We start from the raw sequence: 24,720 nt of genomic DNA, 5'->3' as shown, positions 1-24,720 counted from the left end.
TAAAGACACAGACCTACTAGAGAATGGACTTGAGGATATGGGGAGGGGGAAGGGTTAAGGTGTGACAAAGCGAGAGAGAGGCATGGACATATATACACTACCAAACGTAAGGTAGATAGCTAGTGGGAAGCAGCCGCATAGCACAGGGAGATCAGCTCGGTGCTTTGTGACCGCCTGGAGGGGTGGGATAGGGAGAGTGGGAGGGAGGGAGACGCAAGAGGAAAGAGATATGGGAACATATGTATATATATAACTGATTCATTTTGTTGTAAAGCAGAAACTAACACACCATTGTAAAGCAATTATTCTCCAATAAAGATGTTAAAAAAATAAAAAATAAAAATAGTGCCAACTTCACAGGCACTGTATCAAAAAAAAAAAAGAAGGAATGAGTTTCCAATTAAGAGAGCTCATCTAATACCCAGCAGAATGAACAATAATTAACCCCTACACCAAGGCCCACCATCATGATAACATCACAGAACAATAGGGACAAGACCCAAAAAACTTCCAAAGAGAAATAAACAGATCAGGTACCAAGAATCAGGCATATAAATGGCTTTAGACCTCAACAACTAGAAGCTAGAAGGCAGAAGGCAAAATAAGAGTTTCGTCTTCAAAATTCTGAGAGAAAATCATCTCCAACCTAGAATTCTATATCCAGTTAAATAGCCAAATATGTTTTAAGGTAGAACAATGGCACTTTCAGATAATCGAGGTCACAAAAAAATTTACTTGCTATTAATAAATAACCCTTTTCTCAGGAAACTACTGAAGGACATACTCCAGCAAAATGCGGGAGTAAACCAGGAAAGATAGGGAATATAGGAAACAACGGATCCAACTCAAGAGAGCCAAAGGGAAGCCTCAACACGATGGTGAGGGGATATCCATGATGAGGGCAGAAACCAGTTTAGCCTGAAGCAGACTGAACATACTGAAAGGAGATTTCAAGGAAATCTGGAGAACCATCAGAGTAGGGAGAATAACCCTAAGCACATAGAAAAATAAGCAAAGTTTTAAAAAAAGAAACAATTATTAACTCCAAGGAAAACAAACAACTGCAAGAAGAGAAAGCTATTGCCATAATATATCACATGGCTCAGCTATGAACAGTGTTTACACAGCCACAACAATATAAACAATGAATACCAATTTAATCAAAATTATGATGTAACTATATTGGGAGGATAAGGAATAGGAGTGTGGCATGTATGTGGTAGAAGCAGGTGGAGTGAAAGATAAATTCCTCATCTTGTATAGAGTGGAAAGTCCCAAGAAATGCCTAAAGCTGAGAAACAGCAATATAAGCATGTTAGACATGTGAAAATAAATGCCAACAGAGTCAGCTAAAAGAATTACAAGTGATTACCGCTAGGGAGGAGAAATGAGAGAGGGAGGGCTGTTTTTTTCCTAAGCCTTGCAAAACGTAGTACTTTGTGCACATATAACTTTGAATTTATACTAAAAAGTGCTACATCAAGGAAAAGGCTTATCAGTAATGGTAAATTTTATGTATATTTTACAAAGAGAGAGAGACAGAGACAGAGAGAGAAGCCAGCTAGGATAGAGAAAAATGCAGCATAGAAATGAAAATATTGATAGAACGGAAAAGCAGTCTACAAAAAGGGAAGACTAGTAATCACCTCCAACATTTAAAGAGGATGCGAAGGGCAATGAGAAAGGAGGAGGAGGAGTGTACAAGTGACTTAAATTTACAAGAGAAATTCCATTGCCATAAGGAAATCAGTGGCAGTTAAGAAATAAAGTTCTTCAAATTTGTATTAACATTCTTTCAAATTGCTGGTTTTCAAAAACACACACAAAACAAACAAACAACCCCCACCCCCTTACCTGCTTTTCCAAGAAGTGAGCAACTCTGGTCCTCTGCTCTTTGGGAATGGTCGGAAGGACCTTATCAGCCATGCTGAAGTCTCTCCGCATGACAGCTGTCTGGTATTCCAGCACTGAAACCAGCAGGGAGTAGCTAACGATGTTGAGTTCCTTATCCCCCAGATAAAGCCTGTTGTCTTTCGGAATATAGCCCAGGAGATACATCGTCCTGTAAGAGAAACGGAAACTAATTTAGAACTAAGCCCAAGTCAGTACATACACACACTCTCTCTCTTGCAGTCACTCACTCACTCTGCCTCTTGCTCAAAATCTTTCCATTTGATTGATGCAATTTTGGTTAGCAACTGCCATCTATTAAAACGATAACACTGAAAAATCAGGCCTATCATTGTTAAAAGCCAGCAACTGGTTTTATGTTTAAAAAGTATACTTTTAAATTTAGGATGCTAAAGACAAAAGCAAAACAATACTCAGCTACCTGTCCAAGTGGGCAATGGTGACTATTTCTCCTCCGACATAATAATTTAATCTGTTCACAGAACTTGTGTAAATGAAGCAGTCGCCTACCCACAGCCCGGTTTTCACGATTTCCTGAATCTCACCAAGAACCTGCAGGAAAAGAATAAAGTCTATTATTGTCTTATTCAGCAACAGGAATCCTGTCAATGACAAAAAACTGAATATAATTAGGGGTGATACGTAAAATAAGAAATGCAAAGAAAGAATCCTATTTCAAGACAGAAAATCTTTCCTTGGAATTTCTACTTTCTTCATTTAAGAACAGATTCCTGGATGAGTATCTGTACTGTAAAATCTCACTGTAGCATCAAAGCTGTAATCTAAGAATGTGTTGATCTAAACTCCTAACATACATGAGACTGGCATAATAAGTATTTCAAAATGTCTTCCAAGACACCTCCACAATGGACGATTTATCTTTACATTTGAGAGCTCATTTCAAATAACTCTGGCTAAACTATCTTAAGACCAAAACACCTTCTAATTTCCTTACTGAAAGATAATCAAAGTTAGTCTAAAGGTTTCCTAAAATCAAAGCACAAATTTCTTTTGAACAAATACTTTCAGACCCTGATCTCTGAGCCAAGATTTTAATTTTCACATTTTACCGTAACTCCTTAAATGCTTATTAGTTTCCCCAAACCTATTTTATAGTAAAATGTTACAATGAGTGAAGTTCTGCTATAAGAATATAAATCATTTAAAAACAAAGCTAAAGTTGTGCTGATGCAATTACTTCAAAGCCATCTTCAATGCCATCTTCAGTAACTCCCTCATGTGTTTCCTGTGCAGCCAAAACTTTTTCCGACAGATATTTAAGGATAAAAAATGACTCTTCAGTGGCAATACAGACTAGCTCTCCAGAGTCAGACCAGAAAATCTGCAACATGACAAACAAAAACACAGATAAATGATTTCGGATTTCTAAGTGGGTATGAGAAACTGCATACACTTTGTTTCCTACAAGATTTATCTTCCTACATTAAGATACTAAGTATACACTTAACAATTTTGTCATGTATATACACACATATTTGGGAGGGTGGACAGGGCAGTACTGTTCCATTCATAGAAATGGAAAGACCTAAGGGAGGCAGCAAGGAGAGCTGGCAGTAAGTGCCAGGTGTGCTGAGATTCAGAGGAGCACTAGCCTGTTCCCTATTGCTCTAGAATAGTGTTTCTCACTCTTTTTTTTCTTTCCCATTATGACCCCCACCCCAAACTTTTTTTAGGCATTTTTTTCCCAATCATCTTCCCCTGAGGTTTTAGTATCACAGATACTATATGTCTACACATATATTAGTACATAAACATATACATAAGGTACACAAACACATTAATGTGTATAAACATATGAGCACCTATGCTTTATAGATAAAGAGAGTACTTTTTTTCATCAATTGGTTTCAGGAACCAATTTCTTCCCCCTAGGGGACGACGTCCCCCTGCTGAAAATGCATGCTCTAGAAGACAGAACCAGGACCCTGGGGAGGTGGATTTGCCTCCACAGATAATTTCCTGACAGTTAAAGTTGTCAAAGAAGCAGGCAGATGTAAAGGTTGAAAACTTTGTCACTGGAGAATGGCTACCTAAATTTTAAACAGCCATTATCAGGTAAGGTATGAAAAGGCTTTCTGAACTGAGTGGGAGACTTGTAGGCCCATCCAGGTCAAGAACTCCCTGGCTACTTATCTTCAAAGCATTAAAGCCATTTAAAATATGAACAGCACTTGGCATTTGTATAACTTTTTATACTTTTCAAAAAGCCCAACATCTACAGCCTCACTCAAATACCACGACTCTCCTTTTCTAAGCAATCCTGAGGTACATGGCACTGTGTCCCGCACAATGGAACAGGGACAGCAGGGTACAAGGATGTTTTTTGGCCTCAGGAACTCAGAGCTTGTCACAAAAATGTACACTCCAAAAACAGCAATGGAGGGAGCTCACGTGTTTGGGCTGAATTTCAATTCTGCGTATGAGTTCTGTATTGTCCCAGTCATAGAAAGCTAAGCCATTTACAGATCTGACTCCCAGTAAGAAGCCTCCATAGATACCTAAAAAGAACAAAAAAAATTTTAGATCTTTAGATGTTTCTGAGCCATTACAAAGCTTCTAAAATTGTATCATATATAAACAGCACTCACTTTCAGCTCCAAAATCTGGTTTAAATGATTTTTTTTCCTTAAAGTTCTTAAATATCTTTACAACACTGTTGCTCTCTCTTATTGCATATCTGGGGGGTGGGAAAAAAAAGGAAAGCAAACAGCATATTATGTATATACTAAACTGCAATTCCACCGAATGTTACAAATATCTTCAAATATATATGAGTAGTGAATTATGCAAAAATATAAAATTAATAGTTGAAAATTCAATATTATATTTTTTCCTGAGAGATCAGTGACCTGCTTACAGTTGGACAAATAATGAATGGGTTTCACAAGGTCTATTACACAAATTACTAGGGCTTACAAACTATTTTAGAAGCTGAAAAGATCCAAATGTTCCTCAACAGATGAATAACTAAACCAACTGTGGTCTGTTCATACAATGGAACACTACTCTGCAAAAAAGGGAACCAATTACCCATCCATGCAACAACATGGATGAATCTCAAAAACATTAATGCTGAGCAAAACAAGCCAGACTAAGAGTGCATACCACACAACTCCACTGACATGAAACCCTAAAGAAGACAAATTTAATCTACTGGGGAGTAGGGGCTGGGGTGCTGACTGTTAAGGGACACAAGGGGATTGTTTTTGAGATGACAGAAATGTTCTATATCTCTTGATTGTGCTGGTGGTTGCGGATTATATCCATTTGTCCAAATTCACTGAAATATACATTTAAAACAGTGCATTTTATTTGGTATAAATGATACCTCAATAAAAGTAACTTAAAAAATAAAACTTTTATTATAAAGGGCTCATTAGTCAGCCATGTTTGGCAACAACTTAATAAATCATATATACTCGGGCCTCTGCCTTGAAAAGGGGCTGTGGTTGGATACTTGGGAGTATATGAGGAAGTGATCTGACAAGTGCTTTGCTCAAGACGGGAAAGATGCTGAACAGGGTCTGGGCTGGATAAAGCTGAAAAGAGGAAACTATCAAAACAGAGAGAGAGGTATGTTGAGAGAGGTAAGGCGACCATGCTTAAGATGGTAACTAAGTACCTACAAAGTACCTTTTAGTATATGGAACTGTGCATGAATGAGTTTATTTAGGAAATTTATGAAAAGATCTTACCTTTTCAGTGAACTTTTTGTTAAAAAATAAAAAGCATGCATCTTACTATGCAACACCGAGGCTTACGTTACCCACTGCTGGCAGAAGAGGCAACACAAAATATGGGGAAAACAAAACTAAGAAAACTGTAAAGATGTAATTCAGTATCTGAAAAAAACGTGTAAGCCCCGAAGTTTATTACATGCACCAAACAGGAATCAAAATGGAACCGATCAGTGACTATAATAATTGAGACGTAAATTTTTCCTGTTTTTAATGAGACTATTTTATGAACATTTTGAATTCTGACAGAATTTGTTAAGAATGGGACGTGAGTAAAGAAATACTTTTATTTGAATTACGCAGCTAAATGTGGTTTTTCCCCTTTTCTCCACTTTATTTAGAGATGTATAAAATTTGAGGAAGCTTAAAGTTTATGCAAGGAATGAACAGACTTAATTAGGTATAAGTTCCTAGAAGGCATTCTGTAAGCCCATTACTGTTTTGAGGAAACAGGTTCCTCTGTGTTGTTCTGTTTCATTTTCAAATTAGGATCCCAAGTCCTTGATTTAGAGTCTCAAGGAGGGTGATGATATATTTAAATAAAATTAAATGGATCCTAAGATTATAAAAAAAAAAAAAAAAAGAATGGGAGATAACATTACAGAAAATGAGTTTTTTTTTTAACATCTTTATTGGAATATAATTGCTTTACAATGTTGTGTTAGTTTCTGCTTTATAACAAAGTGAATCAGCTATATGCATACGTATATCCCCCTATCCCCTCCCTCTTGCATCTCCCTCCCACCCTCCCTATCCCACCACTCTAGGTGGTCACAAAGCACGGAGCTGATCTCCCTGTGCTATGCAGCTGCTTCCCACTAGCTAGCTATTTTACATTTGGTAGTGTATATATGTCCATGCCACTGTCTCACTTCGTCCCAGCTTACCCTTCCCCCTCCCCGTGTCAAGTCCACTCTCTACATCTATGTCTTTATTCCTGTCCTGCCCCTAGGTTCATCAGAACCTTTTTTTTTTTTAAAGATTCCATATATATGTGTTAGCATATGGTATTTGTTTTTCTCTTTCTGACTTACTTCACTCTGTATGACAGACTCTAGGTCCATCCACTACAAATAACTCGATTTCATTTCTTTTTATGGCTGAGTAATATTCCATTGTATATATGTGCCACATCCTCTTTATCCATTCATCTGTTGATGGACACTCAGGTTGCTTCCATGTCCTGGCTATTGTAAACAGACCTGCAATGGCAGGGCAGGAATAAAGACGCAGACGTAGAGAACTCACTTGAGGACGCGGCGGGGAGGGGAAGCTGGGATGAAGTGAGCGAGTAGCACTGACATATATACACTACCAAATGTAAAATGGATGGCCAGTGGGAAGCTGCTGCATAGCACAGGGATTCAGTTTGATGCTTTGTGACCACCTAGAGGGGTGTGACAGGGAGGTTGGGAGGGAGGCTCAAGAGGGAGGGGATATGGAGATATATGTATACATATAGCTGATTCACTTTGTTGTACAGTAGAAACCAACACAACATTGTAAATCAGTTATACTCCAATAAAGATATTTTAAAAAAAAAGATTCATTGAGGTTTTCATCAAGATTACATCAGAATTCAGCATCTCTCCCCAGTAGCTCAGAAAAGGGCAGCTGCAGCTCAGGATGCCAGGTCCTGGGGAGGGCCTGCCATGGTCTTGATTTGAGGGCCTACTTTGCCTTCAGCCCATAAGTACCAGGCCCTGCCACGGGCTCCACCAAGGAAATAGGTGCTGGGTCCCCGGTTTAATGTGATTATTATATCAGATTGAGTGCCCGCTCAATACTGAACACAGAAAAGGCAGAGGCAGCTCAGGCTGCATAGCTGCCCCTGACCAATCTTCCAACACAGCTCTGGTGAGAACTGTTCTTTAACATGGTGAAGAACAGCCTACATTGAGCCTTGCAAACCTCTTTAATACAGCTGCACAGAGAACACACATTGGCAATCAGGGCAAGCTGGATATGACACAGCCAAAACTTACTCTGAAGAATCGTGGGCCCACGCAAACTCCTGGGCAGACCCAAAGCTCTTGTTTCTCAGCGCCATTGCTGTGTAGATGATATATTCGCCATCACCACACACCACAACAAACCTAGAAATTATAGAACCCAGGGACGGAAGTACAGAGGACCAATGACATGTAAAATTTAAGTAACAATGATTCATCTTTATGGTGAAATATTTCTAATAACAAACGTTATTTCAGTTGACTGTTACAAATGAACCTATTACCTTTTAAAGTTATATATTTCTCTGAATATGGAGCTAGACATAAATATTCCACCCAACAAATCAAAAGCAGATTATGAAGAGGGGGTTACTACTGAAAATGTTACTGCAGTGGCCTCTCTTATAAACAAAGGGTCAGGAAGATGAGAAAGTGTGGAGGCACCAGGGGAAGATTCCCCTAATTCAACGAGCACCTGTTGAGCACCAAGATGCTTGGCAGTTTGCTCATTACATTTACACCATAGGGAGGCACTACCTTGTTGCAAGGCTATCTTCATTTTAAAGCTGATCATTCAAATGAATAAAGATATCTTACCCCAGTTTTTAATGACTGTTAAATTTATCAAAATAAACAGGATATTTTAACATTTAAATATAAGAAAAAAAGAATGTTGCATAGTCAAAATTTTCTCAGTAGACATATTGGCTGTTATTAGATTGCCAAAGGTGAAATGTAAAACTTCAGCAAGAAACATTTTATGATATTAAGGGGAAAAAATGCAATGCGTTCTTAATCTTCATAAGAAAATTTCATTACAAGTAATTATGGATACCATTTACTGAACTAGGCAGCATACTTGGTTTATATACTCTGTCTTTTTTAATACTCAGGACAGCATTATAAAATGCCAAGATCTATTGTAAAATAATTTTTAAAACTCACAGGTTTAAACTTATTGTACTAGAAACTCTCCTCTCACAAGATGTTCAGTGCTTTACAAATCTTAAGGGAGAAACAGAGCTGACGATTCAAATTACAGAGAGGAAGCAGAATTATTAGCAGTCCCCAAATGTTTTCAAAAGACAAAGACCTCACAACTCTTCTTCTTAAGAGCACTGAGTCAGCAAGTATTTAGAGAGCACCTACTAAGTCTCAGGATAAGACATGATTCTATGCCTTGAAGGAGTGGAAGGACACATACCAACACATCTGAAATAAAGAGTCAACACAAAACTATTCAACTGTTCAAAACTGCGTGGTGGGATAAGGCCAGGAAGGCAACTATACTTCACCTTGCATGCCAACCCGATCAGAAGCATGGCTGCCTGCTGCTGTGTTGAGGACTGTGAGGCCACAGCAAAAGCTCAATGAGGAATGCCCACCAAAGGGCAGGGGTGGGATATGCTGTGGATATGCAAACATACACAGAAGCCCAGAGAGAGATTTTGGTGGTGGCTTACCGCCCATTAGGATTGTGCTGGATAGTCTGAGGGTATATTTCACAACTGCCCATATCCTTTACTGCCAGTGGCAATCTTTCTCCATCTTTAATTTCAGCATCTCCCATTGCTTTTAGGTTGGCCTGCTGGACTTCTGAATGTTTGGCCCAAATTATCTTTCCATTGGCATCCATGGACATGGCAGGTTCCTCCCGACCAAGCTGGAGGAATGACAAATGACTCTTAGCAATGAAAAGGAAAACAAAATAAAACCACAACAAAATAAAACCACGACAAAATAAACATTTTCTATTTTCATTTAATGGAGGGTTCCTTTCTTCCACTTTAAATCTCCGGTGCTAATCTCTTGAGCTTAATGACAGAAATGCCAGTTTAACAAAACTGGTGACTTGGAAGATAACTGCTTCCCCTATGTCCATCTATTCAGAGACAGTGTAATGAGAGATTACCTTCACAATGATGCTCCCTTCATCATAGCCCAAAGCAACGTTGTTGGATCCTCGCAGGCTGGCCACACACCATACCCTCTCCATGCCATAATTCAACGTGCTCTCAAGGCGATAGGTGCTTGAATGCCAAATACGCACGGTTCCTGAAAAGAGCCATGTGAATACGCCCTTTTGATTTGAACATCCAAGAATGAACTGTCAGGTGAACCAGCCACATGGAAGTCTTTATATTCAAACAGAACACACTTCCTGACAGCTTAATTTCTTGATCTATATTCTGTGATTTTATAAAGCAACATAAATAAATAATAGAACATTTATAAGAAACTAAAACTAAGAAATGTGATCTTAAGTGTGAAATAATGACAGGATTCCTGGGTACAGTGCCCACTATGTGCCAGATGCTTTCTATACATGATTTCTTCACATCCTTTCACTGTAATCCTATGAGGCAGATGTATCTATGCCCATTTCATAATGTACCCAAACCACACACCTATGAAGTGGCAGAGGCTGAATTTGACCCCGGGCTTTTAGACTCCAAAGCACAGGCTTTTTCAGCTTTTCTCTAGCACTTCTGGGTGTCCTCTTATTTAAGTAACAGAGTCAAAACACATTAGAATGATGCTGGTAACAACGCCCCTTTACTCTTTTACAGCTTAAGTAGTCTACTCTAATAAAAATATCAAAATCCTTTAAAACTTCCAAAGAAAATGCAGGGCACTAGCCCGCTTAAATATCCACTTAGTAATGCTATTAAACACAGGACTAAATATCCATTTCTAACTTACCATCTTCTGAACCTGTGATGATAATTGGCAGCTCAGGATGAAAACTGGCACAAGACACATTCTGGGCGTGTCCCTCCAGTGTCTGTACACATGTTTTATTCTGTAATCAGTACACAGAAAACACTTTTATTCGTGGCAAACAATAACTCATCCTTAATTTTCCCAGTGCACAGATACATAATAAATAAGAGTGGTTATGACATCTTAACAGTATTCAATACAGAGATTTTTGGAATAGAACCATCTTACCGTGTACACATTTTCTCTAATTATTTGATAGTACAGGCAAATATAAATGTAACTATCACATTTAAAGAAGAAAACACAACACACCCCTGAAAGATGTGGTCTTCATCTAAGTATCATTCCCTCAAATTCCGAAGATAATGTCTTTAATATTTTATCCTGTATTTAAACACAAATTTGAGTATCTCAGTACAACTGGTTTCTAGGCCTCATTTTATTAACTGTTTATTGAAATTTTGATGTGAGAAACAAAAAAATAAAAATTTAACATACTATTGGAGATAAAAAGTGTAGTAACAGGGCTTCCCTCGTGGTGCAGTGGTTGAGAGTCCACCTGCCGATGCAGGGGACACGGGTTCGTGCCCCGGTCCGGGAGGATCCCACATGCCGTGGAGCGGCTGGGCCCGTGAGCCATGGCCGCTGAGCCTGTGCGTTCGGAACCTGTGCTCCGCAACGGGGGAGGCCACAACAGTGAGAGGCCCGCGTACCGCATTAAAAAAAGGCCCGCGTACCGCAAAAAAAAAAAAAGTATATTTACATACCTAGGTTTACAAGAGTCTTTGTGGCAAAATGATTGTACCATGGTGATGTCATGACATTATTCATTTGTCTGCTAGTTTTCAAATATAAATGAAAGTCTGAGACCACATTTTAGGTGCAAATTCTGATGCCTTAAGTTATTATGCTATAAACAGAGTTCAACAACCCAAGTTTTAACTGTCCTGTAAGAAACAGTAAGAAGCATATCTAATATATGGCAAGTAAGTTATGAAAAAACTGTACCTGATAGTCCCATATTTTCACAAGACGGTCATCTGCACCTGAAATGAGGTATGGTTTGTCGCCTCCACTGTAGTAATCAATGCAGTTCACACCTTTTTCATGTCCCTCCAGAGTGAAGTTTGGTGATGAGGAGCCCAGCTGCCACACCTTCAGAGAGCAACAGCATCTGCCAGTCAATATGGGGCCTTGCTTTTCAGAAGGCAGCTCCACCACACCCCCGACAGGTCATGTAAATGCCAAAGCTGGGGGGGGGGGGGGGTGAAGAAAGCTCATTTTTTCACCCACTTGTTTTTGTTTTTTCTCACTTTCCTTGAATTTCCAGGGGGCAGAATCACTATAGCATTCTCTGAAAAATGCCAATTTCCAGGCTTTATCCCCAGAGATTATGACTCAATGGATCTACAAGGAAGTCCAGGAATCTAGATTTTTTTTAACAGACACCCAGGTGTCTTGACTTTGAGAAACACTACTTTAAGGGCAGGAAATGACTTCATGAGAGATTTAATATAAAGCTAATGAAAGTGGACTTAGTAGGACATATTAAAAGGAGAAAACTACTGCTTAGTCAAAAAATTAAAAGTATGGAAAAGTAGTCAAATATTACTACAGCACTGGTATTGAGCTTTACCTTTACAAATATTTATTTTGTATGCCTACTACATGGGAGGCCCTGTGGGAAGTATAAAGATGTGTAAACAAACTTTACTAGAGCCAAAGATAAGATAATTTTTGTCTTCAAGATATACCTAATTTAGTGAAGAAAGTTTAAAACTAATTTCAAAGTTTCAACCTATGTCAAAAGCAAGGACAATCCAGTGAAAGGAAAAAAAATAAAGTAGGCCGAAGTCCTAAGATATTCAACATATAACATTTAATAATAAATTGTCAGACAAACAGCATATAACATTTTATAAAAGTTAAAGGAAAGCTAATAAAAATGTTATATAGATGTAAGCCTATACATGCAAACAAAAGTTTATGTAATGTATATTTTAAATCTATGCATACAGAAATAATTTAAATACTACAGTGGGAAAAGAAATGTATTTACACTCACTGCAACATGTATTAAGCATCTAGTATAGGCAAGGCACTGTGCTGCTTGCTAACGTGTGCCTGGGGGAGGGGGTAACACACAGTTCCTGCCCCAAACATCAACATTTCAGGGATAAAAATTTCCGGAGACACGTTCATTATTATTCAACATGAAGGTCATAATAGAGGCAAAAAGCGATGGAAGGAACGGGATGAAAATGACTGGCTCTGTCTGGAGGTGAAATGTATGTCTGAAGAGAGCTTCTCAGAGTAAATAACTGTGCTAATAAGCCTTGAAAGATGAGTAATTAATTATCCAGAGGAAAAGAAATCAAAATGGCAGAATAAAGAATACTGCAGGCAGAAGGACCAGCTGAATTAGGTAAGGTTCTGTGAACATTCAGGGCTTCTCTAGAAAATGGTGAGTAGACCAGGGTTACTGGAGATATCTCATAACATTAGCTAAGGCTAGTCTTGGAAACGCTTGTATTCCACACCAAGGCATTTGGACTTTACCCTTAGACTGGGAACTGACAAGATGGAATCCATGCTTTAGAAAGATAACTGGAAGCAGTATGGAGAAATGAAGTAAGAAAAAGAATGAAGGCAGATGACATTTAAATATAAAACAGATTAATAATCAGCAGAAGTCAACAACAAATATACTAAAGGAGAGGAAACAGTGACCTAGAGAAGATACAGGCATTTTCTTATTCTGGGTGTGCAGAGGTTTAAGTCTTACACCATATTGCTTCCACGTGGAAAAACACTCCTTCATTAAGAACACTGAGCTGCCACACTGTTCTTCTCAACAGAATATGCCCTTCTGGTTCAAAATGAGAAGTCCTGGGGCTTCCCTGGTGGCGCAGCGGTTGAGAGTCCGCCTGCCGATGCAGGGGACACGGGTTCGTGCCCCGGTCCGGGAGGATCCCACATGCCGCGGAGCGGCTGGGCCCGTGAGCCATGGCCGCTGAGCCTGCGCGTCCGGAGCCTGTGCTCCGCAAACGGGAGAGGCCACAACAGTGAGAGGCCCACATACCACAAAAAAAAAAAAAAAAAAAATGAGAAGTCCTATTTTGCTTCAAAATGAGCTTTTGAGAGAAACTTCTCAGGAATAACTTTCTGGGCAGCCAGTAGTAAAATCACCAACAAGCATAACTGACACCAACAGTAGACATCCTACCTTGATAGTCCTGTCCAAAGAAGCACTGGCAAACTGATTGTTATCTTTGGGGTTGATCACAATCTGCATAACATAATGGGTGTGTCCTTCAAACACTTGTGAGCAAGACCATTTTTTATCCCAGTCCCAGAGTTTAATAAGCATGTCATCTAGACCAAAAGAAAGTCTCCAGTTAGTTGCAATTTCTATTTCTTTCATTCAGAACTAAGGTGCAGAGTCTCTGTGCCTTTTAAGGCAGCAAATCTAACACAAAGCATATATTCCATGTCTTAAAGAAACAGAATCGGAATTGAACAGATTTTTCAATATGCTTATTTATTCTAAGAATAAATTTAACTCTCTAAAGAGTGGAGATAAAAGAGAGAGATTACTAATAGCAAATATACAAATTTCATGGAAAAAAATTTAAGACAGACTCAATGGGCTTTACAGAATGATGAAAGAGGAACAAGTTTGATTAGAGTCTAAGTATGAATGAATAATGATGGCAATGATTATTTCAGAAATAAGCATTTCTCTTTTAATACAAGATTGGTTAAAAAAAAAAAAGTTCTGAGTTACTTCTCAATCTCTAAATTAAAATGTTTCAAAGAGCTATTACCAGTTCAGTGAAACTGGTTTTAAATGCCTTCCAAAAGCGCCACTGTTTTATACATAATACCAAGGAGCAAACTAATCTGAGTATAAAGATAAAGTTGACTAGGGTATATGGCAATCTGCCAAAAACTCACTCAATGAGCATGTAAATTAGCTTTCTGTTCAGCAGACTTTTCAGCATCTAGACCTTCAGGTCTTCCCTGACGGGAATTGGAGCAACTGCTATACAAATCCTAAGTAGAACTGATATTCATTAAAATACAAAAGTAAGCAGCACTGATAGCACGTTAATGGATTTAAATAGTTTAAAGGCTGCTTGGAATTAGAACTCTGCTTGTAACAGCAGTAAAAGAATTGCATGTCTCACTGAATGAAAATGAATTACTCAAAGAGACGCACAGGACCAAAAGGGGTCATCTCTTACCGCTGCTAGTTAGAATGAAAGGCTGGGTTGGATGAACAGCAATACAGCGAATGTAGTCTGAATGAGCTTCAAACATATGAACTCTCTCCAGAGTGTTGTAGTTGAACACTCTAATCTGCATGTCATCCTGGAAATGGAAAGTTTAACACCATCATTATGTTACGAAGTAAATTGCACAAAAAAGTATATTATAGGCTCAGGGTATAAAGCCCAGGTTCCAAAACAATGCACTAATTAACAAAACAAAGCAAGAGCCAAAGCTCTTTGACTTGCCGCCGCCAAAGAAGCCACTGACAGGTTCATGGATGGGTTAGAAGCGCAGGGAATTACTTACCGCCCCCGTCACAGCCCAATTCTTCCTCGCAACAAACTTGGCAGCTCGAACAGGAAGATCACATACTTCAAATGTTTTCACCAGTGTCTTAAAAATTTCACAAGAATACACTTTGAGTCATGAGAAAATAACTGAAAAAATCTATCCTGTTATATTTAAAACATCCGATTTTTTGTATCACTACTAATCATAAAATGTTCTCAGGCTAAAATATAAAAGTGCAACAGTCAAATGAAAACAATAGACCAAAGATCTTTTCTTTAACAGATTCAAAGTGCAAATACTTATAAATGACAAAAGAAAGCAAATGTCAACAAGATGAAGTTCCCCATCCTCTGTGCTCCAGCTTCATCCTTGGCTACTCCCAGTGCCTTCTTTGCTCATGTTCCCTCCGCCTGAAAACCCACCCAGAGGACCTTATACTCCACTTTCACAACATAGCACCTTCATAATTACGTGTTTAACATCAATCTTTCCTGCTAAGCCCCCTGAGGGCAGGAATCTTGTTCACCACTGTATACCTAGAGCCTAGAACAGCTGCTGAAAAACAATGAATGTGTAATAAGTATTTGTTGAATGAATTAGCCCCTAGTTTTCTCCTTTTAAAAATTAAACCCATAAACTCGTAAAATAAATTTATAAACAAGATACAACTCTTTTGTACACTTCAGCAATATGCTTCCATACAGATGCCATTTCCTTTTAGTGAAGTACGAGAACACAGTGATTCAGAGGTCCCTTAAAGCTGCTCAGAATAGAATTATATACACAGGATAAAGGTGGAAAACTAGACCCTGCTAGAAAGAGCAGGGATGAATGCATCTCTTTGTCCTCCCACTTTGATGCTTTGTTCTTTAAAATTCTGAAAATCAAACTATCACTTTTCAATCTCTCTTTCTGTACGAGAGAATAATGAAAAGAGCATATTCTGATTGATTAACCATGTGCACCAAATTTAAAAATAGGGACTGGTTCACAAGAACTGTTGAGCCCACTCTGGCTTCCTGAGCAAGACTTCAAAGATTCTTCAGTCAAAGGCTGAATGAGTGGGGACATAAGCTCCAACCTGCACAACCACTAGCAGCTGACTGTGATACAGACACTGCAAACAGGTAGAACATGCAACCTATAAGATGACAGACAAATCCACGAAAGCTCGTGAGGAGCCAACAAATTCAGGGATCTGCTGAGCAATAAAAAATAAAGCAGCTACAGAACTAACAGTCATGTTTCAGGTCCACGTTAAGTGCTGTGGCTGATACAAATGACCTAAGGGATGGTCTTCCCACTCCAGAAGCTAAACAAGCTAAACAGGAGGAAACGCTACACACTCAACATGTAAACCAGCAGCGAAATATAAGAAAAGAAAGAAACACTTGTATGGGGCCTTATAGGTCTCCTACACAATTTTATCAATTTGATTTAATCCTTCTGACAATCCTGCGAAGTAAAGAAGGCAACATATCATCTTCATTTAGGTAAGTAAACCGAGCCTCAATGTGGTTAAAAGGCTTGCCCACATCATTTAATTAGCAGGGAAACTATGTAGCAGTTTCCCACTAGCTGTCTATTTTACATTTGGTGGGGTATATATGTCAATGCTACTCTCTCACTTCGTCCCAGCTTCCCCTTCCCCCACTGTGTCCTCAAGTCCATTCTCCATATCTGTGTCTTTATTCCTGCCCTGCCACTAAGTTCTTCAGTACCAATTTTTTAGCTTCCATATATATGTTAGTGTACAGTATTTGTCTTTCTCTTTCTGACTTACTTCACTCTATACGACAGACTCTAGGTCCATCCACCTCACTACAAATAACTCAGTTTCGTTCCTTTTCATGACTGAGAAATATTCCATTGTATATATAACGTACTGATTTTTTAACTGCTGCACCCATCACCTCAAAGAGTATAATATCTCCTTATTTGAAATTCAAGTACATTTGAATTTACTTCCAAAAACATTTTTTGGCTCTTTCAAAAATTTTGCTCTCAATACACGAGTGGCAAGTAACTTCTGTTGGTGATAAAAAGAGGAGGAAAAGCAGGTAGAACCAAAAATAGATCAACCATTCAACAAAAACTTACTGAGTATCTACTATGAGCCTGTCTGCCAGGTACCCACTTGGAATAACAATGGGAATTAACACTAGGATAATCCCCGTCCTCATAAAACCTCCATTTTTGAAGGAAAGAAGGAAATTAAACAAAAACTTACCAATGAGATGAATTATGAAAGGGGAAGTAGGTGGCCCTGCAGGAGGGCACAGAAGGGTACAGAAAGAAAAACGAAGCAAAGTAGATGACCCAGATAAAGCAGTTATGTTACAGTAAAGCCTGGAGAAAGATAAGGGAAGTACACCAGGGCTTTAGAGCACAACTATAGTGAAATGACAGAGCTGAGAAATGGTTAAATGGAGCTGACAGAGGGGACTCCAGGGAGCATCAGGAAGCAAGGTGGCGGTGGAGCAGGTACCAGTGTATCTGCTAAGCATAAAATCTGAAAGGTTTTAAACACACGGAGAGAGTAGATCCTCCCCCCGACCCCACCCACACAAAAGCAGTTAACAAGCATACTCTCCGCATCAAGGCAAAAGGAATTCACAAGATAAAGATTTGAAGTCGCTGGACAGAAATTCTGAATTAGTGATATACTGATAAAAGGAAAGTTTATTATTCACTAGGTCAACAAATAATTACTGAGCCCTTACTGTGTGTCAGGTAATGTCATAGGCACTGGGATACAGCAGAGATCAAAGTGTTAATGTGAATAAAATGTCACTGGTGGGACTTGGTTGACTGTGTAGTCCTTACTGTTTCATTAGAGTGATATAAGCTGTAAGGGTGTTTTTAGGTTTACTCCTGAACTTGGTTCCCTAAGGCCTATTTTTGCCATCTTAAGTCCCTCAAATGTGAATTTTATCTGGATTTTAAGAACTTAACCTTGGATGTTGGGGATAATTACTGTATAAATAGACTCAAAACTATGATATGTTCTGTACTTTGAAAGAAAAATATTAAGGATGGCCAACAAAGACGGGAAAAGATAAGACAAACTAAGCTGAAAGACCTATTATTTACTCAGATGAAAGCATTTAAGGGAAATAATCTGTAAAAGGCACATTCTCATGTGTAATGAAAAGCTGACTACAAATCTCTCTCTGATATAATCTATAATTTGTATGGCTGACTGGAAGTTACCTGCATCATGCATTACAGTGAGCACTTGGGGACAATTTAATAAAAGTAAAAATCCCATTCTTAAGATGGTTAGAATACTCACTGAACGGAAAATTAAGTACCATTAAATACTTTCATCTAGAGCAAGTGATCTTATATTGGTGTCAGTTTCCTTAATTTCAAAGTAGAGCTAATACTACCTATCTCAGAACTTAACACTTAAATATTGGATATAATGAGCCCAGTTTCTCCCACAAGCTCTACCCTCATAAATGTTAGTTTATTAAAAATACTTCGTACTAATTTTATTTAAGAAAGCAGTAGGCATATACTACTGAACTCTGTTATATTTCTTCTCTTTCACTGTAAACAGATTAAGATGGTATTTCTAATAAAGTCTTTAAAAATTCCTACCTGTGTTTCATGATTCCAAACACACACACTGCCATTGTAAAGACTCGCCAACATCCACGGCTCTGTAGGATGCAAATCTACACTCTTAACTCGATCAGATCGAGCAGTTAGCTTTCTCTTGATATCCAGTCGCAGAGGCTAAGGACAAACATAAAAAACAAACAAACATTAAATTGCTATGCCAAATAAAACATGCGTGAGATCTTAACTAAAAACAGTGCATTAACATGCCTACAAAACAATTCAGTTTTTACTTTGCTAAATTACAGACACAATTTGAAGTTTAAAGCACCTACTTATTCACTCATATATACAAAAAAAATGAGTATTTAAGAATTTTTAATTTGTAGCAGCACTTGTCAAACTTTTTGGTCTTAGGACACCTTTACAGTCTTTTTTTTTTTTTTTGCGGTACGCGGGCCTCTCACTGCTGTGGCCTCTCCCGTTGCGGAGCACAGGCTCCGGACGCGCAGGCCCAGCGGCCATGGCCCACGGGCCCAGCCGCTCCGCGGCACGTGGTATCCTCCCAGACCGGGGCACGAACCCGTGTCCCCCGCATCGGCAGGCGGACCCTCAACCACTGCGCCACCAGGGAAGCCCTACAGTCTTAATTTTTGAGGACACTAAAAAGCTTCTTTTTAGGTAGATTATATTTATTAATATTTACCATGCTAAAAATTAAAATTGAGACATTAAAATATTTCTGTATTAATTCATTTTCAAAAATGAACTAAACCCATTACATGTTAACTTAAGTAAGATATTGTTATGAAAACTATAGTTTCAAAAGAAATTTAGTGAGAAGAGTAGCAATGTTTCACATTTTTGCAAAACTCTTTAAATTCTGACTTAATAGAGGACATTTGTTTTCCCATATCTGCTTCAGCCCTCAATATGTTGTGATATATTGTTTTGGTTGATGTATATGAAAAAAACCCAAAAAAACCAAAACACAAAAACCTGGCTCACAGATACTGAGAACAGATTGGTAACTCCCAGAGGTGGAGTGTGGAAGAGGGAGAAATGAGTGAAGGGGGTCAAAGGGTACAAACTTCCAGTTATAAAATAAGTAGGTCATGGAGATGTAATGTACAGCACAGTAGTTAATAATACAGTGTTGCATATTTGACAGTTGCTAAGAGAGTAGATCTTAAACGTTTTCATTGCAAGAAAAAACACATTTTTGTAACTATGTATGGTGACAGGTGTTTAGACTTATTGTGGTGATTGTTTCACGATATACACAAATATCAAATCATTATATTGGACACCTAAAACTAATATAATGTCATATGTCAATTATACCTCAATTATTTTTTTAAAAAATTGAGTTCTTCAGAGAAAAGTATTAGATTTATTTTGGCAATAATATCAGTAAACACTAGGCAATGTAATGTGGGATCAATAGGGGTTATATCCATGTCCATGAAGGGCTTTGGAGCCAAATGGGAATGTTTATAATGTTTTAATGTATTTAAGTTACAAGAACCAAACGGAAATTACAATTTTAAACCGAAGCTAAAATACTCTCTCGAGTCATAAAATACTAATAGTTTAAAACAGCCTTTTTCAACCTGGATTCCTCATCTAAACCACAGAAAGAAAATGATCTGAATAACTACTTTCTCAATTCTCCCAAGGATACCTCTCTAGGAGAAAAGTTAACTCATTATATATAATGATGGCTTAGGGCAGTAGTCTCAATTCTCTCTTGGAAGCAGATCTGAGGAAGACTGATTTAAAATATATTTCTCCTTCAACAGGTTTTACACACAACCTCAAAGTTTATTTGGCAAGTTGCGTTATCATCCAATTTTTATTTTTGCGATCTTCCATGATGATCATGAATTGGACAGAAATTTAACGTTACTTTTCTACACAAATGAAGACTGCTACATAATTTCCGCAGAGATAATTTCCTGAGACAAAGCAAACACCTCACAAGGCTTTTATTCATCGTTTTGGATCTCTATCAAATCTGGGTCACTGACTGCTTCGAACCTTGCTCTGACTTCTATACAGGCCTCCCTCACTTTTGGCAACAACCTACACCTCTTACTTCCCTTTAAAAGATCCGAGTTCTCTGGCTCTTCTCTACAATAGCCACAAAAATGTTTCTACTGTCTTACCTTCTTCTCCATCTCAAACTTGCTACTTTCAAACCATCATCTTCACACACCTTGCTGAAGCAGGACCTCTTACTTCACCCATTTCTGAATTTTGTCCCATTAATTATCATCACAAATGTTAACTCTTTTTTTCTGGTCTCTTCAGAGTCAGCAAACATTATGTGTCTATTATATGCCAGGAAGCACGGTGGAGGCTTTTTCCTCTAGTAAATGAGGAAACTGTACACTTATAAACTATGTATATTTTACCATTAAAAATATTTTAAATGCTTGATTACTGAGTAAAAGTGATGCTTCAGGAAGGTGGTCCAGGGGACTGAGCAACCCCAGTATAACTCTACATACCCCCAATGCACAATCTCAGTTCAAAAAGCACAGCCAAGAGCTCCTGCTGTATTTCTCCCAAGATTTTAGTGCCTACTTTGAATGAGACATTGTACTAGGCACTGTGGAATACAAAATGAGTAAGGTACTCATACTGCAGCCTTAACTCTAAATGTCTCCTTATATCTCCCAAAAGCTGGATGCATTTAGGACTCAGCTTAAATGCTACTGCCACTACTATGATCTTTCAGATTACCCTACCAGAAGCATCCTTTCCTACGGGATCCTACAGGTTTTAATTTTAACATTTAACATTTGTGCACATGTCTGTTTTTGCTTTCTAGAACAGATGCTACTTAAGGGCAGGGTCACTGCTTATTCATGTGTTTATCTCCACAGCATCTTATATATTTGGGTATAGAGGTTTAAGTACAGACAGTATAATCGAGGTCTAAAGAATCATGATGGACTCAAACTTCAGTTCCACTACTCATTTCAAACGTACAACAGTGGGTAAATTTACTTAACTCTCAGGTTTGAAAAATGTAAAACCATTGACTATTATCTACCGCTTAGTATAATGAGAATTAAATTCAGTGTTAAACAGAACAGTGCCTGGCCTATTGTAACCACTCCATAAGCATTTATAATTCACTCTCCCAGGTGCTGTGAGAATTAGGAGGCAAATGTTTAGCAAAATCCATGGCACATAGCAAACACTCTATGGTAAATGAGTGAATAAATAAATTCACATTTTGTAGTTATATAAAAGATTTTAAATGTGTTAAAGAATGAAATATGTAATTATAAAAATACTCTTAAACATTGCAAAAGAAAACTAAATTAGGCAGATGCAAGGGCTGTTTCCAAAAATGTCCAGTGCTGAAAGCACAGCACACCCCAGAGCAGGTGGTTGGTAATACGAGGGGGCATAATTAAGTGACTTCAGTATTGTTCAGAGGCTCTTAACCTGGGAACCCAATAAAGTTCATGGATGAGGATTGGGGGGGGGCGGTATCTGTGAGTGAACCCACTAAAACACAGCGTGCTTCTCTATGCATTTTTCTGGAAGTATCCATAATGTTCACAAGTTTCCCCAGGAAATCAACTTGTTGTAGTTAAAACTCTGCAGCAATGAGCCTTAAACTAACTTGATTTTAAGTTTTTATTTATTTTTTTTCCTTTAACAGCAAGGCGAGGAACTTGGACTTATTAATCCCTACGGTCTTCAAGCTCCAAAATCCTCGAACCTGTGCTTCCTAACAAGTGAAGAAAAGCAGGAAAATGTTTAAATACAAAATATTGAATTTCTTACAACTTTTTGGAAAGAAATTCTCACACTATTATACTGTTTTTCTTACTATTATAACTCTTTTTGTGCAAAAGTATTTTAGAGCATATTTGGGGGTGATAATAAAAAATGCTGTCATGACTGTCATTCTTATCAGCCGCTATATTTGCAAATGAAGAAAAACACGCCAACCAGTTTTATAAACAACTCCCCAACTCTTCGTTTCTCCCTAGAAACTTAAGCTGGGGTCCCAAAGCATCTGAAATTCCACTCTTGACTCTCTATGCATTTTATTTACTTTTTGGGGGGGGGGGCTTGCCTGTTTAAGTTCGTAGTTTGCGGTCAGCACATACTATACCCAACATGACTGCAAACCCAACATGACTGCAAAATCAGCTGTCGTCGTTTTAAAGGCACAATGAGGCAGTTTCGCCAAAGCCTTCTACGGAGTTCAACGTTTTCAGTCTCTTCTATTTCCCTACACCAAGGATCCCGCTGCAGACCGCACGACCTCTGGCAAACGCCGTAAGCACCGGAGGAGTCAGGGACCCCTCAATTCCAGGCACTGCCTCCTCAAACCACTCCCTCCCAGAGTTCAAACTGGACCAAGACCCCGCAAGGCCTGAGGCGGCGGCCGCAACGGGAGCGCAGGCCGCTGCTGACTACGGTCCTCAGGCCAGGAGCCCCAGGAATTGGCCTTGGCCGCAGGGGCCCCACTCCCTCCTGCAGGGCCTGGACCTACCATGGCTCCGTTGGTCCGAGCCCGGGCGCCTTTACTCGCTGCGGACGAAGCAGTCCGGGAGAGACCCACCGACCAGCCGACCGGCCGACTGCTTGACGTGGAACTTCCGGGAGGAGTTCTCGCGATAGAACTCGAGTCCAGGGCCCGAGCGCCTGCGCAAACGCGGCGCGGGGGGGCTGACGATTCCCAAGCCCCGCCCCAATTTCCCAGGCAACAGGGCCTCCTAAATGGCCTCGAGCCCACCTGGCGCTGCTGGGGACGTGGGGGTGTGGCCTCCACTATCCGCTGCGGTGTCCTGGGGCTGCTGAGCTTGTACGAGAATCAGAAAACCGCGAGTTAAATGAGATGAGGAAAAGCGAAATGCTTCATCCGAATGCTAACGGCCGGAGAAACTCCCCTATAGTGGAGTTGTGTCGCAGGGGCTGAGAAGCGCTGTGAAGCTTCCTCTGATTCTGGCTCTGAGGAGAGGGCGGGGAAGAGAAGGGAAGGCGAAGCTAGGCTCTAAGCCTACTGTACTCTGGTGGACCTGAGAACGAGGCCCAGAGAGTCCTCTGCGGGGCCTGCTCGGGGCCCTGATTGAGGCTGGAAGGATGTGGGCCGGTTTCTGGGCTGAGCTTCAGGCATTGGTGGTCTGAGGGCTGCGAAGAGTCTTCAGCTCTGGAGCTCCCCAGGATATGGGAGTATCCGACCCTGCAGGATCTCCTTCTATTGAGCGTCGACCGCGTTGTTCATTCATTTATAACTATTTATTGATCTTCGGCTGTGTGCCAGAATACTTCCCTCTCAAATCTTCACATCGAATCTGAATTATCTCCATTTTACTGATGAGGAAGCTAAGGCTCAAAGAAGTTAAGGGCCCCCGCCAAGGCCACACTAAATGGTAGAGTCAGGATTTGATACCAGACTGATAAGTCCTCCAAGTCCTGTGCTCTATTACACCAAAGTATATCTTCATTAAGGTAGTTGAACTCTAGAATAAGGACCTGAGCCATAGCGGTTGCAAAGTAAAGTGCTAGAGCATTTGCCTACCCGCACCCTCTTCTCGCCTTTTTATTTTTATTTTTTTAATTTTGTTTATTTTTGGCTGCGTTGGGTCTTCGTTGCTGCACCCTGTCTTTCTCTAGTTGCGGCGAGCGGGGGCTACTCTTCGTTGCGGTGCTTGGGCTTCTCACTGTGGCGGCTTCTCTTGCTGCGGAGCACGGGCTCTAGGCACGCAGGCTTCAGTAGTTGTGGCATGCAGGCTCAGTAGTTGTGGCTCACAGGCTCTAGAGCACAGTCTCAGTAGTTGTGGCGCACGGGCTTAGTTGCTCCGCGGCATGTGGGATCTTCCCAGACCAGGGCTCAAACCCGTGTCCCCTGCATTGTCAGGCAGATCCTACCACTGCACCATCAGGGAAATCCCTTCCCACTTTTTAAAATAAATTTATTTATTTTAAAATTTTATTTTGTTTTTTAAACACCGTGGACCAAGTAACACTTGCCCTTTTGCTACATATAAACGTGTACCTCAGGCCTGAGAGTAGCCTTGGGGGTTTTTTAGACCTCTAGATGATCAGAAAGAAAAAAAAAAAAGGGGTGTGTGTGTGTGTGTGTGTGGAAAGTAATATTCAGAGGGAGACATATGGACTCTGCATCAGGTAATTTGCCTTCAGTAATTTGCCTTTAGCAGGAGTTTGTTGCCAATGTGACCTCTTTGTGGGTCTTAGTTTTCCTCATC

The 24,720-nt window shown here is 39.5% G+C and overlaps 1 protein-coding gene across 1 annotated transcript in view; it reads right to left on the bottom strand.

Moving 5' to 3' along the window:
• COPB2 (COPI coat complex subunit beta 2) overlaps positions 1-23,138 on the bottom strand; it is a 31,514-nt gene extending 8,376 nt beyond the window's left edge. Inside the window, exons 1-15 of the mRNA XM_079922672.1 lie at positions 23,004-23,138; positions 18,518-18,655; positions 14,927-15,013; positions 14,593-14,719; positions 13,572-13,720; positions 11,354-11,500; positions 10,325-10,424; positions 9,534-9,676; positions 9,085-9,284; positions 7,655-7,765; positions 4,521-4,609; positions 4,324-4,430; positions 3,110-3,253; positions 2,333-2,463; positions 1,855-2,062 (exon numbers count right to left, since the gene is read on the bottom strand). Coding sequence (XP_079778798.1) covers positions 1,855-2,062; positions 2,333-2,463; positions 3,110-3,253; positions 4,324-4,430; positions 4,521-4,609; positions 7,655-7,765; positions 9,085-9,284; positions 9,534-9,676; positions 10,325-10,424; positions 11,354-11,500; positions 13,572-13,720; positions 14,593-14,719; positions 14,927-15,013; positions 18,518-18,655; positions 23,004-23,006 — 1,884 coding nt within the window. The 5' untranslated portion in view covers positions 23,007-23,138. The remainder of the gene's footprint in view (positions 1-1,854; positions 2,063-2,332; positions 2,464-3,109; positions 3,254-4,323; positions 4,431-4,520; positions 4,610-7,654; positions 7,766-9,084; positions 9,285-9,533; positions 9,677-10,324; positions 10,425-11,353; positions 11,501-13,571; positions 13,721-14,592; positions 14,720-14,926; positions 15,014-18,517; positions 18,656-23,003) is intronic.
• Positions 23,139-24,720: the final 1,582 nt, after the last annotated feature.

This window comes from Stenella coeruleoalba (assembly GCF_951394435.1).
Source record: "Stenella coeruleoalba genome assembly, chromosome: 5".
In the NCBI taxonomy this organism is placed as follows: domain Eukaryota; kingdom Metazoa; phylum Chordata; class Mammalia; order Artiodactyla; family Delphinidae; genus Stenella; species Stenella coeruleoalba.
This window is presented reverse-complemented; position numbering and strand designations above follow the sequence as displayed.